This window comes from Lissotriton helveticus, chromosome 4_1 (genome assembly GCF_964261635.1).
Source record: "Lissotriton helveticus chromosome 4_1, aLisHel1.1, whole genome shotgun sequence".
Lineage (NCBI taxonomy): Eukaryota > Metazoa > Chordata > Amphibia > Caudata > Salamandridae > Lissotriton > Lissotriton helveticus.
In genome coordinates, this window is record NC_136063.1 from 797,834,712 (window position 1) to 797,859,824 (window position 25,113).

The 25,113-nt window shown below is 48.4% G+C and overlaps 1 protein-coding gene across 1 annotated transcript in view; it reads left to right on the forward strand.

Moving 5' to 3' along the window:
• Positions 1-25,113, forward strand: part of ROCK1 (Rho associated coiled-coil containing protein kinase 1) — a 2,099,493-nt gene that overhangs the window by 1,210,736 nt on the left and 863,644 nt on the right. The window contains exon 19 of the mRNA XM_078687444.1: positions 3,558-3,718. Coding sequence (XP_078543570.1) covers positions 3,558-3,718 — 161 coding nt within the window. The remainder of the gene's footprint in view (positions 1-3,557; positions 3,719-25,113) is intronic.

Genomic DNA, 25,113 nt, shown 5'->3' on the forward strand with positions numbered 1-25,113 from the left:
ACACCTGGCTCTATGAATGCCAGCACAGAAAAACTCAGCCATTGATGCCCAGCGGATTGTGAATCATGTCTCCATCCAGATGTAGCGCAAGGTCCCTTCCAAATATGTGGAGACTTGGTTAGATCTGTTTCCCCCTGTTGAGTACACGGAATGTCAACAATTTTGCATGCTGGAGTTTCCAAAGCTGCTCTCGCTTGGAGACTCTTTTAGTGTTGAGTGGAGCTCTGGCCTCCTGTTTGCTTTTACGCTACTACCACTCCTGCCCAGAATTCTCAAGAACAGAAACAAATGGCCAAGTCATTCTTGTGACTCCGGATTGGGCACGGAGAATCTGGTATCGCGAGTTGTCGACCATGAGCAAGGGTCCTCCGATCAGACTGCCTCTTTGGGGGGAGGGGGTTCTTCTGTCATGGAAGCTGGGCAGGGTTCTGCTTAAAACTCTTCACCTTCATGTTTGTAGATTGAACTGCGACAGTTGACAGCTTTCGACCTTCTGCCCAAAGTCTGCAATGTTCCTCAACCAAGATGGTATATGCCTGCAGTTGGAGCAAGTTTGTAGCATGATGTACAAATCTTCATATTGAACCTCTATCTAACCCCTTTCCCAGGTTAATTCTTACCTTAGCCCGGCAGGGCTCCGCTTTGCGCACATTAAAATGTTTTCTTTCTGCCCTCTCAACATTTCTGCACTTTCCAGGTTAGCCATCCCTTGCTATACGTAGGTTTCCAAAAGGTTTGCAAAAGGTTTGCAGCATATGTTCCCACCAGCACCTTTCATTAGGTCACTGTACTGCAACATCTACCCAGACAAACTGGTCCTTTGGTGATAACTCCCTTTCCCATAAGCCAATCCATCATGTTATACAGTTCCTATGAATTAAGAAGAACTGTGTATCTGGACAACATACATTTCTGAATATGGGAACTTAGTGCGCATATTTCACCAGAAAATGTTTGCCTAATTCCTAGCCAGCTCACAGTGCCCCATCTGAACTCCTAACCTTACCAGAATACCAGATGGTTTTCGCAGCCTCAAACACGACCACTCTTATTCCCCAAGGAAATTGTGTAAACAGATCAACCCTTTCGTTGGTACTTTTTCACGCCCAAGGCAAACACAAGAAAGATACGAATATGGCTTTTCAAACAATTGTTGAAATAATCATATTCTTGTATAGAAAGCGTGAGCTGCAATTATTAAGCAGATGAAACAAAGCATTGTAGCCAGCATTACAAGAATGGTGAAAAAGATACAGTTCAACCATGATGATAACATTACTATGTGATTATACTCCTACTTAACACCAGATCAACGCCGTTGCCTCCACTAGCTTCAACTGCCTGCGCAACCTCCACAAAATTTTCAGGTGGCTCTCCCCCCGACTGCAGAAAGACAGTCACCCACACACTCATAACCAGCAGACTGGACTACGACAATGCCCTGTACACCGGAATCAACAGATTTCTACTACACAGACTTCAGACCATCCAGAACGCCGCGGACATACTCGTCCTCCGAACGCCACGTCATGAACACATGACCCAACACCTGTGAAACCCCCACTGGTTCCCCGTCGAGAAAAGGGTCACCTTCAAACTCTCACCCACACCTACAAATATCTCTACATCGGACCCAAATACCTCAACGAGAGAGTATTCTTCCACGCGCCCAATAGGAACCTCTGCTCCGCCGACCACGCCCTGGCAGAGGTCCCCCGCATCCGTAGAAACAAAGCAGGCAGGACAGCCTTCTCCTACATCGCTGCCAATACCTGGAACAAGCTCCCCGTGAACATCGGACGCTCCCCGACCCTGCACACCTTCAGGAAAGACCTCAAGACCTGGCTCTTCGACTGATCCAGAGCTGCCCCCCCCCCCCTCACACCATCCCCCGTTCCCCAGTGCCTTGAGACCCTCTCGGGTGAATAGCGCGCTGATTGATTCTTTGATTAACCTCTGCCAGATCCATTGGTATGGCCTAAGCCCACATACCTGGGTATGATGTGTCAGGAAGCGGGTCTGGTGTAGAGCAGGCTACCGTCCTTTGCAGGATAAAGGTTAGAGTCAGCAGGTCTGCATCTCCGTCCCAGTGCACAATGTTCCAGGACAATCCCAGCAGAAGTGCTCCTGCCAAATGCAGCACAGAGGTGTTTTATGTAATCAAAGCATTGTTCCAGTCACACTGTATCAAAGGTGCAGAGCTGATTCAATGGTTTGTCTAGAGCCTTAGAGCTGTCTCCAACCAAATACAAGAGCATCGCGTTTCGTGTGCTGAGCCATGGACAGAGTGTACGAATACTATGATAATACTTACTAAGAGATGAACTGCATGTGAAATAGCTTCTCAGTACATTATTGTGTAAGTGTAGAACATGTAAAAAGTCAGCATTAGAAAAATATGCAACAACCACTCAGCCTACCTTTTGCGCTCTGTCTCACCCTTTTAAAGAAGAGGGAAGACTCCATTGGCTCGACCCAAAAAAGAGCTTTGTGGCTCTACCTTGACTGCACTAAAGAGCTCCGGGTGGATGATGAACACTTCATGGGGTACGTTGGGGCAAATAAAGGAAAGGCAGTGCAGTAACGGAACATCTCACGATGGATGTGCTACACACTGGCCAAAATGCAACCTCCTATTGGCGTGCGAGCTCATTTTATCAGGGCCAAGGCTGCAACCACTGCGTTAGCTCGCATAGTTCCTTTCCTGGATATCTGTCAGTCAGCAACATGGGCTTCCCCGTGCAAGTTTACCAAGCATTACTGCCTGGACAGTCAAGTCCGGCTTAACAGTTACTTTACTCGTTCGGTCCTACAGGACATTTTAGTCTAATCTGTATTGCAGCACCACATCCAGGGAGGTGATGCTGGGATATCTATTCTAAGGTAAAGAATCTGCGGGTAAGAGTCTCTATCAGATGACCTAGTTACTTACCTTTGTTAACACTTTATTTGGAAGAGACTGTCTAGCTGCTGATTCCTTACTGACCCACCCATCCTCCCCACGGATCACAGACTTAGTGCTTTTTCTCCTTTTAAAAACCCTAGCATAACGGTTAGTGTTCTTTGTCCTCCGTGCTTGTGGTTTTGAAGTTTTTGAAAAGAAGCAGACGTCAGTGTGGTGCCTAAACAGGTGCCACGTACTTCACTTCCGGTACCAACCCCACCACCTCCCGGTGCTTGGGGGTACTGCTCACCAAAATAATTTCCACTTAGTCTTATGCATAGGTATTTTTCTACGGTAAGGAATCTGCAGCTAGATAGTCTCTACCAGATAAAGTGCTTTCAAAGGTGAATAACTTGTTCTTCAAGGACAAGGTACAGAGAAGGGAATTGGGTGCAGGAAAGAAGGAACATGACTACTTTTGGCCAAGGTTGATTCTTATTATCATCATCACTGTGTTCCTGAATTTCATGGTGTGTAGGTGCCCATTGGTGGTACCTTTTTGCATAACAGACCTCAAATGTAATGATGCAGTTAGGTGATTTGTTTCTTTTCTCTAAAAAAACTCTTTAAAATTAATTTCAGAATATTCAACATTGCATTATATTTTGTTTAGAGATGGAGCGGAAAGTGAAGATGGAAAGGGCAGCGAAAGAAAAGGCTGAAAATCGAAGAGTAGAGATTGAAAAACAATGTTCTATGTTGGAATTGGACCTCAAGCAGTCTCGCCAGAAGATGGAGCATCTTGTTCAACAAAAAGAAAGACAAGAAGATGATGTAAGAATAACATACTTTGCATTCAGTTGTTTTGCCTCGCACCACCATTGTAGCTCAGCAGTCTAGGCATTCTTCCTGGCTATCCTATCTCAGCTACATGACAGCTCGGACGCGCCGCCATACACAGGCTCCTGCTTCCAGCAATTTGAAACGCTGCATTTTTAAACTTTGTGGAATTGTGTTGTTGGGTGGGTACTTACATTATTGCTGTGCTGCATATTGTTTTCTAGCCCCATAGCCCTTAGGTCCACTGGTGCGGTTTGCACGGAGATAGCGTGTGCATTACTTTAAATTAGTGTTGCCACACTTCCTGGTTGTTTTCCCTTGCACCGCCATTGTCGGTTAGCGTCTAGGCATTCTTCCCAGTTCACCTATATCCGCTGCATGGCAGCACAAATGCACACAGCAGGCGCACCAAGGGCAAGCCTGTATGTGCCAGTCTGTGCCTGTATGTTGCCAGGACCCCTGCTTTTCCGGTAAACGACTCTAACTTTATGCACAGGCTGGAAGGTCCAGTTGTTTGTAGTGCTTGACGGTTTTCCTGTTTGTCTCTCTCATTGGTAGCTGAGGCTTTGGGGAGCTTTATCTTCTCTCCTCTGGCAAAGAGTCAGGATGATTCTGTGTCTCTGTTGAAGTTCTCCCTAGCAGTCCGTCTAAAGCAGAGGTCTTCAAACTTTGGTAGGTTGAGCCCCCCCCCAGCTGAATTTTTTTTAGATGTTGCCACCCCCATCTCCCCCCCCCCCCCCCCCCCCCCCACCACCACCACCACCACCGGACACAAATTTCTGGACTTGACCGCTATGCGCACATTCCGGGCATATTCAGCGAATAACATTCAATACAATAAGAGTGTTTAGTAAACTGCAGGTTTGTGAGTGGGCGTGGTGAAATGACAGAGGCTTATTACACAGCTCAGGTGTGCCTGTTTTTCAGAGACGGTCAGACTGTGGATGGATTTTTGCTGCTGCCATCCCAGGTTGTGCTCCACATCCAGTCTTGAACGGTACTTATTCTTTAATACCGCAAGTGCTGAGAACCCAATCTCACATAAATAGGACGAGCTGAAAGGCAAGAGAGTTTCTCCCAAAGCTGAATATTCTGCAGACATTTTCAGCCAAGACAGGGACTGTAAGGGAAACATGTTAGATGTTTCGAGCACTCCATAGCTCAGAGCTGGTACACGAGAAACAAATCTTCTCTAGAAATCATTGACAAACGTTTTAGGCAGCATTAAGATGGGATAATTGCCCACCAACCAGTTATGGATCCGAAGACAGTTGAAAGTCCACAGAGAAGGCACTGAACAAACACCTCATTGAGAATTCCTTAGTGGTACGATAAGTTGCTTGCCTGAAGTAGTGGGGGTTTGGGACACATCAGGCTTATGTTTAAAAACAAATTAGAACTAATAATAAATTAATGATGTTGTCTAGTTTACTTCAGAGTAATGTTGTCTGATAGACTTTGTGATGGCAGGGACATATTAGGGATTTTGTGTGCCCTGGGCTAAAACTATTTTGGGGGCCCCTGTTCAGTAAAGGTTTGAGTTTAAATTATTTATTTTCAGCTCGGTCATACCCTATTTAGCCAGGCTACTGACGGTGCACAGGCACTGTAGTCGAAATTCTAAAAGCGTTTACATCTAATATTCAGAGATAGTGATGTGTTTTCACTGTTGTAACAAAGCAGCCGCACACAAATTTTACAGTGAATAATATCTGTGATATCCTCCAATTTCTCATATGTAAGGACCCGCTTGGATCTAACTTTTTTATGGTTGTTGCATGAAACAAACACATTTCTCTACAAATAGTAATAGACTCCCTCATATAAATTACAATTAAAAGAAATTAAACATAACGGTATTTGCAAGAATCTGTTTAGGAAATATTCCAGTCCATCAGGGCAAAAACAGAATTGTCTCTATCAAGGGGCCCATGGAAGGCTGGATTGTAGTGCATTTAGATGTCTCCTTTTGTAATTTAGGACGAAAACCTTAATGGGGCACGACATGCCCATACTTGTGTACAGGAGTGAGTGAGGCGAACATATGAATTTGGGTGCCCATGTTAGTGCGGAGTGGGACGAATGAATGTATGGTTATTGGTGGGCTTATTGGAGTGAGATTGCAGATTGAGCAGCGAGGGGGACAGGTGAGTGAAGTTTCACGAGTGCAGGCTGAGTAGTGTGCTCTTGTGACTGCAGGGTGAGGTACAGGGTGAACAGCGCAAGTGCATTGTGAGTGCAGAGTAATCACTGTGAGTGGAGGGTAAGTGGGTGAATGGTGTGAGTGCATCAGGATCAGTGTGAGTGTTGGGTGAGAGTGAAAGTGAAGAGCAAGAATGAGGAGTGAGTGGTCTGAATGCAGGGTGCATTCCCAGACACTTGAAGTAACTCAGCATGTTATTGACGGCAGCGTAGGGTTTCAAATGTGTTAAACTATTACTATTATGGCAGTAACCCGGGATCAGGGTGGAGGAAATAAATAATGTGCTGATCCCTCAACAAACTTCCAGTCTTATGATTAGGGTTGCCAGCTCATTATTTTGAGGTCACAGATGGTATAAAAATAAGCAGTCACCTAAAGCTGTATTTTCAGCACTTGTCTGTGCATACTTTGAACAGCAAATATAAATAGAAAGAACTTTTAATTGTTTTCTAGAGCTGCATGAATGATCCATGACTGATAATAAAAGGGAACAAAGATAGAAAAGTCACATTACATATGAATACATATTATTTATAGAGCACACAGAAGGATACAAAGTTCCCCCGGGGAGAGTACAACAGTGTGGAGAGGTAGAAGAAGTGCAGAGTCAGGGAACTAGAGGGGTTCCCTTATCGGAACTAGAGCCTCACACACCCAGAGCGCTAGGTGTAAAACACCCTGACTGTAGGATGTCCAGCTTCATCATCGGCTCAGTGCTCCTCGTCAGACCGGCGCTGCAATGTCTGACGGAATGCCAGGAGGCACTTATTTGGCGGAGTTCTTTTGTTCCTTGCCGATGGTGTGTGTGAGTGAGAACAAGAAGTGTAGTCGGTGAAAAGTGAGTGAATGTTAAAAAGGGTAAGCAATCCACAATGTATTTTATTGGCGTGGCTGATTCCCTGATTAAAAGGGGTGAGAGGGGAGCTAGAGACTGTAGGGTATGCAGAAAACTAACTCAACCCCCTATTGTGGTCAACATGTTTCTCGCCAACCGGCGATTAGTCAGGACCTTAACAAGGTACTACACAGGAAAACGGTGATACACTGCTCATTCAAAAAGTAAAAAGCAAATGCAAATACAACCTCACTGGGTCGGGTACAAAGCGGGCCAGGGGTCCTGCTCTAATTAGGAGACCCTAAGGGAGAGTAACACAGGCCTCGCAGCATGCTCCCGTGAGGCCAGCGCTGTCTGGTAAGAGTACCTGAGCGTAGACGCTGGGACGGCGGCGACACCTACCCCTCACGCTCGCGGCACCTGGTCAGGGTGCGGAGCAGCTGGTGGAACAAGCTCCCCGTGAACATCGGAGGCTCCCCGACCCTGCACACCTTCAGGAAAGACCTCAAGACCTGGCTCTTCGACTGATCCAGAGCTTCCCCCCCCTCACACCACCTGACCAGGTGCCGCGAGCGTGAGGGGTAGGTGTCGCCGCCGTCCCAGCGTCTACGCTCAGGTACTCTTACCAGACAGCGCTGGCCTCACGGGAGCATGCTGCGAGGCCTGTGTTACTCTCCCTTAGGGTCGCCTAATTAGAGCAGGACCCCTGGCCCGCTTTGTACCCGACCCAGTGAGGTTGTATTTGCATTTGCTTTTTACTTTTTGAATGAGCAGTGTATCACCGTTTTCCTGTGTAGTACCTTGTTACGGTCCTGACGAATCGCCGGTTGGCGAGAAACATGTTGACCACAATAGGGGGTTGAGTTAGTTTTCTGCATACCCTACAGTCTCTAGCTCCCCTCTCACCCCTTTTAATCAGGGGATCAGCCACGCCAATATAATACATTGTGGATTGCTTACCCTTTTTAACATTCACTCACTTTTCACCGACTACACTTCTTGTTCTCACTCACACACACCATCGGCAAGGAACAAAAGAACTCCACCAAAAGAGTGCCTCCTGGCATTCCGTCAGACATTGCAGCGCCGGTCTGACGAGGAGCAGTGAGCCGATGATGAAGCTGGACATTCTACAGTCAGGGTGTTTTACACCTAGCGCTCTGGGTGTGTGAGGCTCTCTAGTTCCGATAAGGGAACCCCTCTAGTTCCCTGACTCTGCACTTCTTCTCCCTCTCCACACTGTTGTACTCTCCCCGGGGAACTTTGTATCCTTCTGTGTGCTCTATACTTGGACATGTTCACTGGACCCCATTAAATATCGTCCTATCCCCGTTCCTCTTGTTGTTTCAAATACATATTATTTATAACCATATTTAGCAATTTGCAAGCTGTTTACACAACACATGGCTGGCTGGAATTTTGCGCGCCTGCCTGTGTAATTTTAAAAGAAACTTTCAGGGATGTTTTAAGGATTTTGGGGCCTGTGGGCCAAATGCATTTTTGGGGCCCCTGTTCGGACCAGCTTTGATTTTATGATCCAGTCTCAGCTCTTTAATGCCTTCTTTGGTCAAATACTAAATGTGTGTACATCGGATATTCAGGGATAGTGATGCGTGTTTTCAGTATGTAACAGCAGTTCACTAATATTACTGCAAATAATCTGTCACACCCTTCCATTTCTCATATGTGAGGTCATGTATTGATCTAAAATAAACTTTTTATATGGCTGTCGCATGACGCATAAACACATTTTGTCTGCAAAATGTCTGTAATAGACTTTTACACATTAAAATGAATGATAGAAAAACGCTATTTACAACATTGTGTTTAAAAATGATTGAAGGTCATGAGGCAAGACTGTAGAACAGAGCTGGCTATTTCAACACCCCCCTCCCACCCCCTTTGAAAGGCTGGGGCCCGGGCCAGAGCCCGCTTTACCCATGCCTTATACTTCTCTTGACACTTTGTCTCCATTCTGGGAAGAGCTAACTCTCCCAAGAGGGGGTTAATTCAAAGAGGTGAAATGCTTCAGCTGCAGTGGGAGGCAAGGAGTTTCCTCTGCTGAAAGCGTGTCTATTTGTTTGCTTTCGGTTTTAGCAGAGGAGACTCCTTGCCTCCCACTGCACCTGAAGCTGTCAGCTCTGTGAATTAACCCCCTCCTGGGAGAGTTAACCAGACAAAAGAACGAGCACGTTGCACCCCATCGACACAGGGAACAAAGGTCAGATTGAGTGGAGTACACGCCCCCCGTGGGATGGTGGCGCGCGCCCCCCCCAGGGGGGGTCGCGCCCCACAGATTGAAGAACTCTGGTCTAAAGCCTTCCACCAAAATAATAGAAGAATCGCTTCCAACCCCACTGTGCCTTTTTGTGGCATTTACTGTACTTTTAGATCATTACCAAAACATGCCACTGAAATCTGGGATCTTCTATCGCCCCCAGATTAAATTTTTATATATATATATATATATATATATATATATATATATATATATATATATATATATATATATATATATATGTATATATGTATATATATGTATATATATATATATATATATATACATACATACATACATACATACATACATACATATATATATACACACACAGACAGACAGACACTTGGTTAAATGCCTCATCCCTCCCCTGTATCCCTCTTGCACTGCCTAATAACTATCAGTTAACTAGACTGGACAGAGAAGCCAGACCAGGCGGTGGAGTTGCCATTGCATTACAGAACTCAGTTAAGTTAAAAATCATTTAACCCTCCTTAGAGGATTGGGGTTAAATCTGTACCGTTAAACTTGAGTTGTCGCCCGATCACCACTGGAAGGGCGCACATATTTACCAGCCTCCAGGTGGAAAAGATTTCAGCCATCTTTTGGCTAAATGTATTGCCCCTCTCATTCTGTCCGCCCGCAATTTTCTATTGCTGAGTGACTTCAACTTTCTTGGGGAAGACATCACTAAACCGAAGGTTGTCCCTCATCTTGAGGATTGAGAGATGCTTGGCCTTCACCAGACTATTATGGGTCCAGTGCACGCAGCTGGGCATACTTAAGATATTATTTTTACAAACTCTCCACATTTGAGTAGTGAAGAACCTCTCCCTCTCACATGGATGGACCATCATCGGATCAAGTTTCAGATCAAGAGGGCGGATGTTATACACCAGTTCGTCACTGTTGGGGTTAAGGCCTATAGAGCCCACAATGGCATCTCTTTAGATGGGTTTTCCAAGGCATTCAGGTTCTGAGTCGTGACACCCAACTCTGACATGAACATAGTGCTATCTAGTTAACACACTGTTTTGACTTCAGCCTTTGATAAAACTGCACCACTCAAACAGTCCAGGCATTTCTTCTCCAGGGCCTGTTCTCCATGGATCGCTGTGGAGTTGAGGACCCTTAAAGCTGCCTGTAAACGGCTCGTGAGACATTGGTGCCATTCTAGAACTCCAGCTGCTTTGATTTATCTCAATATGTTGTCATTAGGAATTCTAGGATAAGCTTTATTTCCGGTAGATTCGAGAAGGGGGGTAATTCTAACAAAGAGCTCTATAAAGTGCTCAATCAGTTCACCAAGCCTCGTGCCTGCATTTCGGCTATTACAGCTTCCCAACAACTTTGTGGATCTTTGGCGGACTTCTTTGATAAGATTGATACCATATAAAAGTGGTTCCATGTTAGCCAGAGTCAGACCAACTGAACCCCTCTAAGTACACCTCCCGAGGCCTCAATGCCGAACCTGGATAGGTTTGAACCTATCATGTTGGACCAAATTCAAGGTTATTGACTAATGCCAAATCTGGTGCGCCTATTGACTTATTCCCAGTGATTGCTCCTTCCATGCTCTCGCTATTCAACATTTTGCCAGAATCGTACAAAATATCTCTAGCCCAGAAGGCCGTTCTGGTTTCCCCATAAACAAAATCGAATGACAGTCCAAACTGTCTGTCAACTATCACCCCATATCACTTCTATCTCTACTGCAAAAAATGTTGGAAAGCTCTGTGTACTAACAGCTTATGGCTTTCTTGGAAGACTATAAGATATTGGGCCCCTCCCAATCAGATTCAGAGCTGACCATAGCACAGATGCCGCCCTGGTGGCAATAACGGACATCATCCACCATATTTTGGATGCTGGCTCCCCTGCCATGCTTGTGGTCCTAGAACTCAGTAGCCTTTTGCACCATTTCACATGGTGTTGATCTGCAGGCGATCGGGTCAAGGGCAAAGCCCTTTGGTTACTCACCGACTTCTTAGATAGTCACACCCAAACGATCAGGCTAGGTTCATTTAAATCCTGCACGGTTTTGGTCAATAAGGCACATATTTAAGCCCGACCCAGTTTAACATCTATTTGCCCCCCTATTTGTCACGTTGTTAAATCTTGTGGATTTGATGTAATCTCATATACAGATGACACTCAGCTGATCATGTCACTGGGACAGGATATTAACAATGCAAGACATCGTTTTCAGGATTGTCTGAGGGGAATTGCGGCTTGGATGACAGCTGTTTCCAGCTGAACAGCGAAAAAAAATGAAATCTTACTGTTTGGAAAAACGTAGCTCTTATGGACCCCGATTGGTGGCCTTCGGAAATGCGAGCTGTTCCCACAAGTATGCCATAAAAAGATCTGGGCGTTAAACTAGATCAGGAACTTTCCATGAAGTGTCATAGTTGCAACCTGTAGTTCCTGTTTTGGCAGCTATGATGCTACTGAAGAGGGTCTCTCCTTGGTTACCGTTGTCTGCCAGGAAAACTTTGGTCCAGGCTTTGGTCATAAACATAATCCACCTTGATTGCAGTTAATGACACTTTACTGTCAAAGTTCCAGTTGGTGCAAAATACTTCTGCCCTCCTGGTCTTTACTCCCAGAAGGCTCCTACTCTTGGAGCTCTTCATTGGCTCCCCATCAGAAAGCGCATCTTTTTAAAGACATGTTGCCTTACCCACAAGTCCTTGATGGTTAGAGACCTGTCATATCTAATGGACAAACTGCATCGATCTTGACCTTCTTGTACCGTAAGATCTAGCGACCAGGAGTTTCTGACGGTACCCCATGTTCATACCTCTAGATATTGAATCAAAGCCTTCTCCTTCATGACCCCTACTGCCTGGAGGCAACTCCCTCTCCATAAATGCTGCTGCTTTGATGCCATCTAATTTAAGAACATTTTGAAAACTTGGCTGTTTTAGGTTCTGGATGCATGTTGGCTGTTTGTCGAGCACCGAGATATACCTCCAGGTATGATTTGATGCACTTTATTTAGTTAAAATCACGTAACATAATAAGGAGTGTGGTAAATACTCGTGTATCTTTCATTACCCATAATTTCCATACTTTTGTACAGCAACCTAAATCATTCCTTCAAATGACTATGGTGATCAAAGACATGTTTGGCTCAGTGGGCCTGCAGAGGTGTGTCCTCCTTATACTAAATAACTTTTTGTGTGACCACATAGATTGAGGTGCTTTGTGTGGTTTACGTCCCAACTTTGTGATTCCTTCCCTAAATCTTTTAACTGCAGATTCCTCACCTTCTGAGTTTCCTCCAGATGCCTTACTGGATCCAGATTTTTTTCTCAGCATTTTCCTTGTATACCACCAGGTGGTGTCATGCAGATTCAGGTCTGCTTCATCCCCTCCTGGAAGGTACTTCAGAGCTGCATAAAAGTAGCACCCCTGCATGCTGATGTCCGTTCCTTTTTTTTCCCCAACTCCAAACTCTAAATTCACTCCCAAAGAACTCACCTTGCCAGATAAATTATTCGCTTCTCAGAATTCTTTTTACAGTTTGCATGGACATATGTTCTCAGTAAACTGTAGGGTTTAAGCCTTTAAGGTCAGGTATGAACAGATGTCTGTGACAGACCCCACAAGGTAAGTCTGTGGTGTCTAGGGTCATTACACGATTCCAAGTCCTGCTCTAACTTCCCCTGGATGAATACTAAGGCGATCCAGGAGCACAAAGCTAAACTCGACTACTAAGTCCAAATCGATGAAGCAGCACAAGAAGACAAAGCAGGATTCTTCTTTAACTCTTGACTTTCGAGCTGAGAAGTTGTGGGGCCATCAAGCTGCCTCTAGGTCCCTATCTGCTACAGAGGAACTGATTCCACAACTGGTCTGAAAGCTGCCTGACTTCCTCAGTCCATTAGTGAGGCCCCTACAGGTACAGGTCTTCAAGGAGACCATGTTGGAGAGTTTCATAATCTTTCCGGCTCCGTCTGGCACGCATTAGGGTGCCAAGGATCCAAAGTGATCTCCTGTCGGACTACCATTGGTGGATCCATCCTCGACACCAGTTTGTATGTCTTGACCTTGTAGAGGAGTCTGCCTTGACTCTTGGACTGGCGCCTATGCATGTATCAAACCCGGCGCTATGATTCAAGCCAGCGCTGATGATGCTGGATGAGTAAGCAGTTTTTATGGCTGAATCTTCCAAGATAATAAAAAAGTAATTCAATCAGGGAGGACACTATCCCCCAGCAGGGGAGTTTCAGGCCTCATGACATACACCGCCCAGTGATCTGTGTGTGAAACACATGGCTGTACACAGGAAATGTAAGCATTATATTATGAAGGTTTAGAGATGAGAAAGTGAAACCAAGTTTTCTAAGGTCTTCATATTTGTCAAATTCCTGTTTTAAGCCATCAGCCTTGTCATGTGTTTCTAGGTGTTCTTCGTGGCCCAGCAGATTTAAGAATAAAAGGAGTATTAATTTATAAGATAATGTTTGATATTTCTATTCTTATTATTCTGATATAGTATGCCTTTACTAATATCTTTATTATCGTATCATCAAGACTCTTCTAATCGACATCAGGTTTAATAGTTTATGATATAATAAATCCCATTATCAAAATTCATTTTGTGTCTCTACTGATTTCGGGGGGTCCAGAACAGATTAGGCCCCTAATATACTTAATGAGTTCATTGGGAAGTCTGCTGTTCTAAAAACACATTTGTTTTCAAATGTGGCTAGGGAATGTAACTGTATGTTTCCCCTAAAAAGCTATGAGGATGTAGTACTGGATACTTGTATTCTGTGAGATTTCCCTATGACATTAAGTTGAGGGAGTCCTCTTTTTGGAAAATCTAAAGCAAATCACCAGGTCTGTTATACACCTTCAAAGCCTGATAGTTTTATGTATATCACTGGAGTACTATGTGAGGCTACAGTCAAGATAGTTTCACTGAGTACGCTAACAACGATAGGATTAGTTCTGTGGCCACTCGAAATGTCCGATTTTGCTTCCTTCAGGGCAGTTTCCAGTTGCCTTTATAGCTTCCCCCTCAGCTTAATACTATCTTTCGCTTAGCCTAAGTTAACAGTGAATACTTGAAGCATCACTGTGAGGCCAGGCCGCTCCCCTTATTGGCACGAAAATGATTTCATTGTGGTATTCGCAAGAAAAGCTGCTTCACACCTGATTGTTAAAACTAAGCACTGTCTGCCTGGTACTGTGCTTTTGTTCTCCTTTGTGAACATTAAAGCCTATATTTAAGCCATGATTCATTGCATCTGCAATGTTCTGTCTCAGTGAGAATAGATGCTGGATCCACAACCCTATATAGACCTGTGGTAATAGTCTTTTGGTGGAGTAATTAGTCTTTGAGGGGGGAAGAATATAATAGTGGATTGCCTCATTAAGGTGTTAGCAAGCTGACCTCTTTAAGGTATGAGTTGAACTGCTACTGGAGATGGCAGACCACATCCTGGGTTTCTGGGGCATTGAGGAAATGGATATGTTATCTAAAAATGCAAACGCAACATGACACAAGCTCTATTCCTTGAATCTTCCATCACTGAATTCATAGGGGAAAGCTCTGTCATTAGATAGTTTAACCTCCACTACAAAGTGCTTCCTGCTCATTATTGCAGATGGAGTTTAAAGAAAATATCTGAAAGAGACACGTTAGTGATAGATTCCTTACCTTAGAATATCCCCAGGCGTCAGACTGGATCCGGAAAATTTTGCGTAGCAATACCCCTGCGCGCCGGCAGGCGTCGTCCGTGGCTCCGCGTCCGTCGTTGGCGTCGTTAGCGCCGGAATGACGTCGTCGGAGTACTTAGACGCCGCCCATGCGTGCTGACGTCAGTTCTTCTTTTTTCCATGCCAGCTAGCGCAGATCCGGAGAAGCTCTACCCCTTAGTCATTTTTTGACTAAACTTTTTTGATCTTTTGATCATTTCTCTACTCGAGTCTTCGACTCCGATCGTGCCGCTAGAGATGCCCGGGTTTAAACCCTGCTCCAAGTGCGACCGACTGATGTCGGTTACCGACCCCCATCGCCGGTGCCTCAAGTGTTTAGGCCTCGACCACCGCACCTGCTCCGACTGCCAGGCCCTGACGTCTAAAGCTAGGCGGGACCGGTCCCGCAAGCCACTCGAGCTCCGGCAGTCTGCCCGCGCCGCTCCAGGTCCCGTTACCACAGGAGGTCGAGGGACCGCTCGCGGGGTCGAAGTCCTCGCAGCTCCGGGAGTGGACATCGGTTGTCAGGATCCAATTCCTCAGGTAAGAGACATGAGAGGTCGGAGAGACGTCATTGTTCCTCCGACCCACCCCAACGCTCGCACGATGCGGCCGGGGGTTCGGGTGACACTACCCACGAGGCTCCGACAGAGTCGCAGGCGTCGCCGCTTGCCCCACACCTTCGGGTCCCTGAGCATGATGCGACGCCAGAGGAGGTCGAGCGGTACCTCATGGCCATGAGGTCCCTCCCTCCTCAGCCGGGTCCCGTGGCGCCTCCGGGCCCAACGGCCCCGGCTGGAGGGCCTAGCGGGTCGGGTTCTTCGGCCCGACGCCGTCTGGTGCTTTGGCCCCGGCGCTGCCGACGACTTCGGTCCCGGCGCCACAGGACCTCACTGGATCCGCTTCCGGATCCGGGTCGTCGCCGGTCGATCTCACCGGCGCCGGCCCTGCGGGTGTCGCCCCCGGCGCCCACTATGGACGCCGTCCCCAATCCTACCTTCGGTCCTGCTCTGGCGCCGGAGCGGCGCCGCTGGGCGCCGCTCCCGACGGCCTTTGGAGATTTCTATTTCCACGAACCGGCCCCGTCTGTTGACCCTGATCTGCAGGAGATGGGTGACGAGGGTGATTGGGAGGGGTCTGTGGACCCTCTGGCACAGGAGTGCCAGTCTCAACAGGACTGGACATATGAGCTTGGGGAGGCCAGTGGAATTGACACTTTGCCAGACACTGGATTTGTCTCCCCTCCCACCGTTGCTATGGAGGAGGGGGCTCCTTACAGTGTAGTGTTGATGAGGGCGGCCAAGGCCTTACACCTTGAGCTCCCCGTCGCGGCCGTGAGGACTAACCTCCTCACTGAGGTCCTTAAACAGCAGGCAAGCTCCACTGAGCCTCTGCTGCCATTTAATGAGGCCTTGCTTGACGTTCTTGTGGGCACTTGGTCCAAGCCCGCCACAGGTCCGCCTGTGGATAGGAACGTGGCCAGATGCTACCGCCCGGCCCCGGGCGACCCTTGCTTTTTGTCCACCCATCCCACCCCCGAGAGCCTGGTCATCCAGGCCTCCACTTCCCAGACCACATTCCCGACGGCTCTGCCCGATCGGGAATTCAAGAGGTATGAACAATTCGGGAAGAAAGTGTTCTCGTCCCTGAGTTTGGGACTTCGGTCTGTCAATACCGCATGCCTCTTGGACCGCTACACCCACACCCTGTGGGATACGGTCGCAGACGTGCTGCCACAATGTCCGGAGGAGGTCCGGGCTAAACTCGCCCAAGCCCTTGTGGAGGGCCGAGGTGCAGCGCGATATTCCATCCGGTGTGGGCTGGATACCACGGACTCACTGGGCAGGGCTATGGCAACGACGGTGGCGGTTCGACGCCACGCCTGGTTGAGGTCCGCCAACTTTTCGGCCGATGTCCAGGCCCCTCTTCTGGACATGCCGTTCGATGGCCAGACCATGCGCTTGAGCGTTTTAAGAACTCCAGGGCTACGGCCAAGTCCTTGGGCCTCTCGGCCGCACGCCAGCAATCGGGTGCCTTTCGCTCCTTTCATGGCCCACACGTGCTGCCAGCCACGCACCGCAGAATGTTCAACAGCGCGGTGGCGGCCGTGGAAACCGCCGTGGCGGCGGTCGGGGACAACGGTGAGGCCAGTCCACGCCTCCCCCCGCAGCTCCTGCCTCAAACCCTTCCTAGTCTGTGTTTTCAGGCCCATGTGACGCCAGTGGGGGGCAGGGTTCGCCATCACCTCTTCCACTGGCGTACTGTCACGTCGGACAGGTGGGTGCTGCAAATCGTCCGAAGGGGCTACTCCCTCCCCTTCGAGGCGACCCCTCCAGCCATGCCACCGCAATTCCACCGCGTGTCGGGGGATCACTTGCAACTTCTACAAGAGAAAGTCACGGCCCTCTTGGCCAAGGGGGCCATCGAGCGCGTTCCTGGGCCAGAAGTAGGGTGTGGTTGTTACTTCCACTACTTTCTGGTACCCAAGAAGGGCAAAGGGGGCCTACGCCCTATCTTGGACCTACGGAACGTCAACGGCTTCCTCCGGAAGGAGAAGTTCAAGATGCTGACTTTGGCTCAGGTCTTAGCTGCCCTGGACCCTGGAGACTGGATGGTAGCGTTGGACTTGCAGGACGCTTATTTTCACATCCCCGTCCTGCTGGCGTCCGGCGTTATCTGCGGTTCACGGTAGGCCACGAGCACTTTCAGTTTACCGTGCTCCCCTTTGGCCTTACTAGCGCCCCACGGGTGTTCACGAAACTGATGGCGGTGGTCGCAGCTCATCTGCGCAAGTTAGGGATGTCAGTCTTCCCCTACCTCGACGACTGGTTGTTGAAGGCGGGCTCGCCCCAGACAGTCATCAGCCACCTCCAGACTACGGCCGACCTCCTGCACTTGCTGGGGTTCTCCATCAACGTGTCGAAGTCGCACCTGTGTCCCTCTCTGAAGCTCCTCTTCATCGGAGCGGTTCTAGACTCAGTTTCGGGTTTATCCTCCCGAACAGCGGGTTCGGGATATTCAGGCTCTGATTCCGAGCTTTCAGCCTTTATCCCGAGTCTCGGTCAGGTTGACGCTGCGGCTTCTGGGGTTGATGACGTCCTGCATCCTTCTGGTGCATCACGCCCGGTGGCGGATGCAGGCTCTGCAGTGGGACCTGAAGTTTCAGTGGGCCCAGCATCAGGGCAACTTGTCCGATCATGTCTTGATCTCGGAGGGCACTGCAAGACAGTTGCAGTGGTGGCTCATGGACCGCGATTGGGTCAGTGGCAGATCCCTCTCCCTACCCCACCCGGAGCACGTGGTTGTGACGGACGCGTCCCTCCTGGGCTGGGGGGGCCACATGGGAGAGGCGGAGATCAGAGGCCTCTGGTCTCCGGCGGAGTCCCAGCTCCACATCAACCTTCTGGAGCTGCGGGCGATCCGACTTGCACTGAAGGCATTCCTCCCCTCTGTCCGGGGGAGTGTAGTGCAGGTGTTCACGGACAACACCACCGCCATGTGGTACTGCAACAAACAGGGCGGGGTGGAGTCGTGGACCCTATGCCAGGAGGATCTGCGCCTCTGGCAGTGGCTGGAACATCAGGGCGTGACCCTGGTGGTTCAACACCTGGCAGGTTCTCTGAATGCCAGGGCGGACGAACTCAGCCGTCGGTGCATGATGGATCACGAATGGCGTCTGAACTCGGACGTGGCGCAAGGTCTCTTTCAGCAGTGGGGAGAGCCTTGGTTAGAACTATTCGCCACTGAAGAGAACGCGCAATGTCATCAGTTCTGCGCGTTGGAGTTTCCAAGGCGGCACTCGCTCGGAGGCGCTTTTCGTCGCGAGTGGAGTTGCGGTCTATTGTACGCCTTTCCGCCTATACCACTTCTGCCCAGAGTGCTGAAGAAGATCAGGCGCGACCGGGCCCAGGTTATCCTTGTGGCTCCGGACTGGGCACGAAGATACTAGTATCCCGAGCTACTCAGCATGTCAGTCGATCCCCCGATTAGTCTGCCTCTTCGGGAGGACCTTCTGTTGCAGCAGCAGGGGACGGTCCTCCACCCGAACCTGTCCAGTCTCCACCTACAAGCTTGGAGATTGAGCGGCGACAGTTGAGGCCATTTGACTTGCCTCCCGAAGTCTGTAATGTCATTCTGGCAGCCAGGCGTCCCTCCACAAAGTCGGTATACGCCTGCAGGTGGAACAGATTTGTGGCATGGTGCACAGCAAAGGCTGTGGATCCACTCTCTGCACCCCTTTGAGGTTCTCCTCTTCCTTCTTTCTCTTGCCCAGCAGGGCTCTGCTCTGGGCACTATCAAGGGGTACCTTTCTGCCCTTTCCGCCTTCTTAAAGCTACCTGATCAGACTTCCTTGTTCAAGTCCCCAATTGTAAATAGGTTTTTGAAGGGCATCACACACGTTTCCTCCTGTTCCATTTGTGATGCCCCAGTGGGACTTGAATCTTGTACTTACTTACCTGATGTGTGCTCCCTTTCAGCTGCTCCATAACTGTCCTCTCCGTCTTCTTACTTTGAAGACTGCTTTCCTGGTTGCCATCACCTCTGCCAGGAGAGTGAGTGAGCTCCAGGCTCTTTCTTCTACACCTCCTTTCCTCTCTGTCCATCCGGACACGGTTGTGTTGCCGACGAGACCCTCTTTCCTGCCCAAGGTTGTCACGGCCTTCCACATCGGGCAGTCCATTACCTTGCCCACCTTCTTTCCGCCTCCCTCGAAAGAGGAAGAGAGGCTCCACCGTCTGGACCCAAAACGTGCGCTCTCTTACTATCTGGATCGCACACGCCAGTTCCGGGTGGATGACCAACTCTTTGTTGGTTACATGGGTGCTAAGAAGGGAAAGGCGGTGCACAAGCGGACCATCTCGCGGTGGATTATCTTGTGTATCCAGGCGTGTTACTCCTTAGCTAAGAAGGAGCCCCCTGTTGGACTAAGGGCTCATTCCACACGGGCCACGGCGACTACCACTGCCCTGGGCCGAGGAGTGTCCTTGCAAGACATTTGCCAGGCAGCTACGTGGGCCTCGCTGCACACGTTTGCAAGACACTATTGCCTGGACAGCCAAGTCCAGAGGGATGGCTTCTCTGGCCGTTCCGTCCTCTAGGACTTTCTGGTGTGATTATTGGTTCGCAGACCCACCACCGGGGTTGGTATTGCTGGGGTATCTATTCTAAGGTAAGGAATCTATCACTAACGTGTCTCTTTCAGATGCACAAGTTACTACTTGTGTAACGATATATCTGTAAGAGACATTAGTTAGTGATAGATTCCTTACCGACCCACCCATCCTCCCTGTTCTGCGAACCGATATCTAGGGTTAAGGTCATTCCCTTTCAGGGCCCGAGTTTCATGGCACCAGTGTTGGTTCTATCATCGCTCTGCGTATCTGGCGCGGAAAAGCTGTGTATCAGAACTGACATCAGCGTGCATGGGCGGCGTCTAAGTACTCCAACGACGTCATTCCGGCGCTAACGACGCCGACGACGGACGCGGACGACGCCTGCCGGCGTGCAGGGGTATTGCTACGCAAATTTTTCCGGATCCAGTCTGACGCCTGTGGATATTCTAAGGTAAGGAATCTATCACTAACTAATGTCTCTTACAGATATATCGTTACACAAGTAGTAACTTGTGCATTACAGCTCAATGCTTAATTTGTTTATATTACCCAGATTGGGCCTGCCACGTCAGCTGCGCACTACCTTGGATCCTCCCATTCTGAGCTGGTCTGTTGTCATCCTTCCTGATTTTAACCTGAGTGGTTAACCCATCTAATCTTCAGATCACCACATGAGGTGATAGACCTTTTTATCTGCTAGGAGTCATTTGAGAAGGGGAGTTTATTCAAGTAGAAAAGGATTTTTTTCCTGATACAGAGACGATTTATAGGATCTACTTGAAGCTGTGGAAATGCAACTCTCCAATTTGTAGTCTCCTGAAGAAAAGGCTAAATATGTGAAAAGTTTAACTTAGCTGGGCAGTGAATGCAGCATGAATTTGGTCTTCTGAACAAAGTTCACTGTTCAGATGGTAGGTTCCCTAGTGCTACAGAAAATGTATTGTCCGGTGTGTTACAGGGTGCCTCAGTTGGACCTCAATTTTACTTTGTAGTGCACACGCCTGTTGGCTCGTGGACAATACATTTGAAATACATGGCGAGGCTTGCTCTCTTGAATGTTTCCAACCACACATCTACTCTAGTATTTTGGTAGCTTTTGCATTCTGGCCATATTATGCTGATTCCAGAACTTGTACTGAATTGGGTGAAGGACTCATGCAAATATCTGACCTATGGGCTTATGCTAAGCGTTCTAAATTCATGCCCAGAAAAAGTCCCTTTGCTCTGGGACTAAACACGTTAATTGTGTCCTTATTCCCTTTTTTTGGGGGAAGTAAAAGAAATAAAGAATGAACATTAAAATACACACCGCTCATGACTCTTTGGATTTGACTAATGGATATTAATTGTATCTCTGTTCCTTGACGTTTTTGGGATATTAGACCTTTGTAGACACTCTGCTTCGTCAGAGTGCTTCTCCCCTTTGTTGTGATTCTTCTGCCCTTTTCATCTGCTGAGAGTCCTTTGAGAAAGGCACTTTATTCAAGTAAAAGAGGATGTTTGCTTTCTAATACAGAGACAATTTATATGATCCACTGGAATATTTTATCAGTCTCACATTTGCTTTATTTCAGACATGCATTTAGTGCACATAAGTGCTGTCATCCAGAGAAATATGCAGTATCCCAGTCAGGAGGCAGTACATCATTTGTTCAGTCGCAGCTACTCTTACTGTTCCCCTGGTCTTCAATTCTTGTCATATATCAAGGGATTCAAGCAATCATGACTTTCAGAGCACTCCAGATTTCCACACTGCATAACATCACCTAGATGTTTTTAGTGCTAGGCAGGGATCAAGGAGCCCTCAATGTGCTGGTCCATTTTAGGGTTATGTCCTTTCCCTTCCCTCAACTTCAGCTTTAGCATAGCCCTCTAGTGAGGGCCCAGTTCCATCCTTTATTTTTCATGGGATTCGGGGAGGCATGTTGTGGATCTATCTCTGCAATATTGGGTCAAGTTCAATTCAACCTAGGGATGGAGTCTCTGAGTGGACAGCCATTTGCGCATCTGAAATCCACCATTGCCAAACATGATCCCCCTAAAGCAGCTCTGCTGGAATATATAAGAATGACGGGCATCTTAGTACCTCCCTGCCACTGTCCTGCCCACTTCCACCCACTCCCCCAGTAGGTCTACCTTATGAGCTAATGCATTTATGCCCTTCAAAAATATTTATTATTTTTATTTATAAAGTTTTATAGCACAAATGTAGGAGGCTGGCTTAGTATATGGTGCACACTTATTTAAGTGATGCACCTTGCTCTAATCCTGGCATCCCTTATGGTTATTATAGTGATCTTTAATAACTATAGAAAGCTTTCAAAGTGGTAGCTGTGGAGAGCAGCCTTCAGGCTTATCTTGAAGGAGTGTTAAATAGCTCATTGTACAAGTTTAAACAAGTAGGGTATGTTAAACGAGAAATAATTAGTGTTTATATAAAAAATAATTTTATTTATTACACAACACTCATAAACACATTGGTATATCTCCTACCCGGAGATGTCAACACAATACACAAAAATTCTTAAATTGCATTAAGGTAAGTAGCACAAAATACAGTGGCCTCTAGGGGGAGACCAAACCATATATTAAGAAAGTAGACTGCGAACCGCAAAGGAAGACGGGACTTGGACCAGAAGACCCAGAGGAACTGGGGACACAAGGAACCACTAAAGGGAAGTACTCAGGAACCTCACAGGGGCTGTGTGCAGAGTGGGAACACAGCTATATACCCAATAAAAGTAAATAAAAAAGTATCAGGAGGCACGGAAGAGCAATACTCACTGATGGACGGTTCAGGAGAGTTGATGTGACCTTGTTGCTGCAGCTGTGAGGACCAGGCGACGCTGAAGAAGACCAGGAACCATACACGAGCTGTCCCATGTTGGATGTCAGTGTCTAGGTGGTGTTGTCCCGCGGGAATACCAACAAGCCTTGTGTCATGAATTGCGGGAAGAAAGGGACTGAGAAAAGTCTTAGGTTTTCCTTTCTTGTTTTTTTATTCAAGGGCCCAAACGAAAAAAGTATATGGCCAGACAATTTCTCCCTCTATCCTTTGGGGAATTTTAGCTCCTCCTGGTGCATCCGTCCGTCCAGGCGATCAGAGCAAAGGAAAAAACATAAAACCAAGAAGAAAAGCAAAAACAACAAAAAAAGGATGTCAGCTACGCAACTGAATTTAGGGAGAGCAGTGGGGGGAATAAATACCCGATAGGCAGACAGGAGAGTCAACGTAATAGATAGAGCCTCCACCAGTCATTATAGTAAAGAGAGGAAAGCCCCTATAGGTGAATGAGCTTAATTATCGGTGTGTTCCCCCTCGGAAGGACCTGGTCCGTTCCTCTACCCACCTCCCACTTCCCAGGAATCGGGCACGCAGCTGTGCGGGCCGCGCTCCCCCTGGAACACAGCTGGGAGGTAGGTGGAACCGTTGGCCTCCTGAAGTCTCTGGCATCATCTCGCCACTAGGCTCCGGTCTCTGCTAACCTCATTCCGAGACTACTCCTGTTCTGGAGTGCTCCACGCCGCTTTCTGCGCCCGGAATTCGAGACTCGGTTTCTCAGAGACAGCACTCTGCTTTCTGCTCCGGCGTGGTGTTCTGCGTCGCCTTATCCTCGTTATGCACAACGTCTTCCTGATTTTGGCCTTAAGCCGTCCTTGAGGGCGTGGTTTGTGATCTCTTCGCTGTCCTGCAGTGGTGACTGAAAGGACTCATAGCAGTTGAAAGCAGGGTTGTCCTCTGTGACCTAGAACACATCCTCAGTCGAATATTGGGGCTGGAAATAAAGCAGAGGATCCGGCTTATAAGGCATTGTCCATTCTTCCCCTATGTTATCCGGGCCAGCAGGATGCAGGGCCTGACACCTTGGTAGCTGGTGTGGAGAACGAAGAAGGAGCAAGGTCCAAGGGACTCACCACCAGCAGGTGAGTCTGAGCAGGCCCGAGCAAGCAGGCGAACACACTGAAGCAGGAGAACACCCTCAGAAGGACCCACAGGCCAAAGGCACAGGAGTCGCAAGAGGCCCTCGAGCAGCTCACCAAGACGGAAGGCACAAGGTGCAGAGGATGCGGTGAGGACAATGTACTTTGCAGGAATAGATGCAGCAGGCTGGAGTTTCTTGTAGCCCGAAGATTTCTGGAGTGCAGAGCCAACAAGCTTTGGCAACTGCAAGTCAATGAGGTACACAGGGGTTCAGTCCCATCAATCCCGACGAGGGGTACTAGCCTCAAAATTGCAGAGAAGAGAGGTCAAGCCTCGAAGGAGTTGCAGAACCACCACCTGTGTTGCTGAGCCTCAGGAAGTACGTAGGACAGCAGACCAGTCAGCTTCGTTGCGGTGCCTGCAGATGCAGGGGAGTGAATCCTTCACTCCAAGGGAGATTACTTCAGTTGTCCCACAGGTCTGTTGAAGATCCTGGAAGGAAGCACACACACAGATGACGAAGACTTACAGAACAGCAAGACCAGGAGCAGCATGAGACTTCCTTGGTGCAGTCTCAGTTCCAGGCAAAGTCCAGCTAAGTCCAATCAATCAATCAGGAGTTTGTTAAAGCGCGACTACTCACCCATAAGGGTCGCAAGGCGCTAGGGTGGGGGGGGGGGGGTTTGCAGGTTCCATTCCATCAAGGAGGGGGTCTGTCGAAGAGCCAGGTTTTGAGGTTTCTTGCAAAGATGGGGAGCGATGTCTGTCTGAGGTGGAGCGGAAGGGCGTTCCATGCTTTGGCCGTGACGAAGGAGAAGGAGCGGCCTCCCGATCTGGTCTTTCTGGTGCGGGGGACCACGGCGTAGGAGACCTGGGCTGATCGTAGGGTCCTTTGGGGTGCGTGCAATTTGAGCTGGCTGTTCAGGTATGCTGGTCCGGTGCCGTGGAGGGCCTTGTGTGCGTGGGTGAGCATCTTAAAGGTGATTCTTGCCTCGACGGGGAGCCAGTGGAGTGTGCGCAGGTGCTGGGAGATGTGGCAGTGTTTTGGCAGGCTGAGGACCAGTCTTGCGGCGGCGTTCTGGATGTTCTGTAGGTTGCAGATGAGGTTTTTGTTTATTCCGGCGTAGAGTGCGTTGTCGTAGTCGAGTCTGCTGGTGACCAGGGCGTGAGTGACTGTCTTTCGGTGTTCGAGGGGGATCCATTTGAAGGTCTTACGAAGGAGGCGGAGGGTGTGGAAGCAGGAGGATGAGACAGAGTTGATCTGGCGGTCCATTTTGAGCTTGGAGTCCAGGATGATTCCCAGGTTGCGTGCGTGGTCTGTGGGT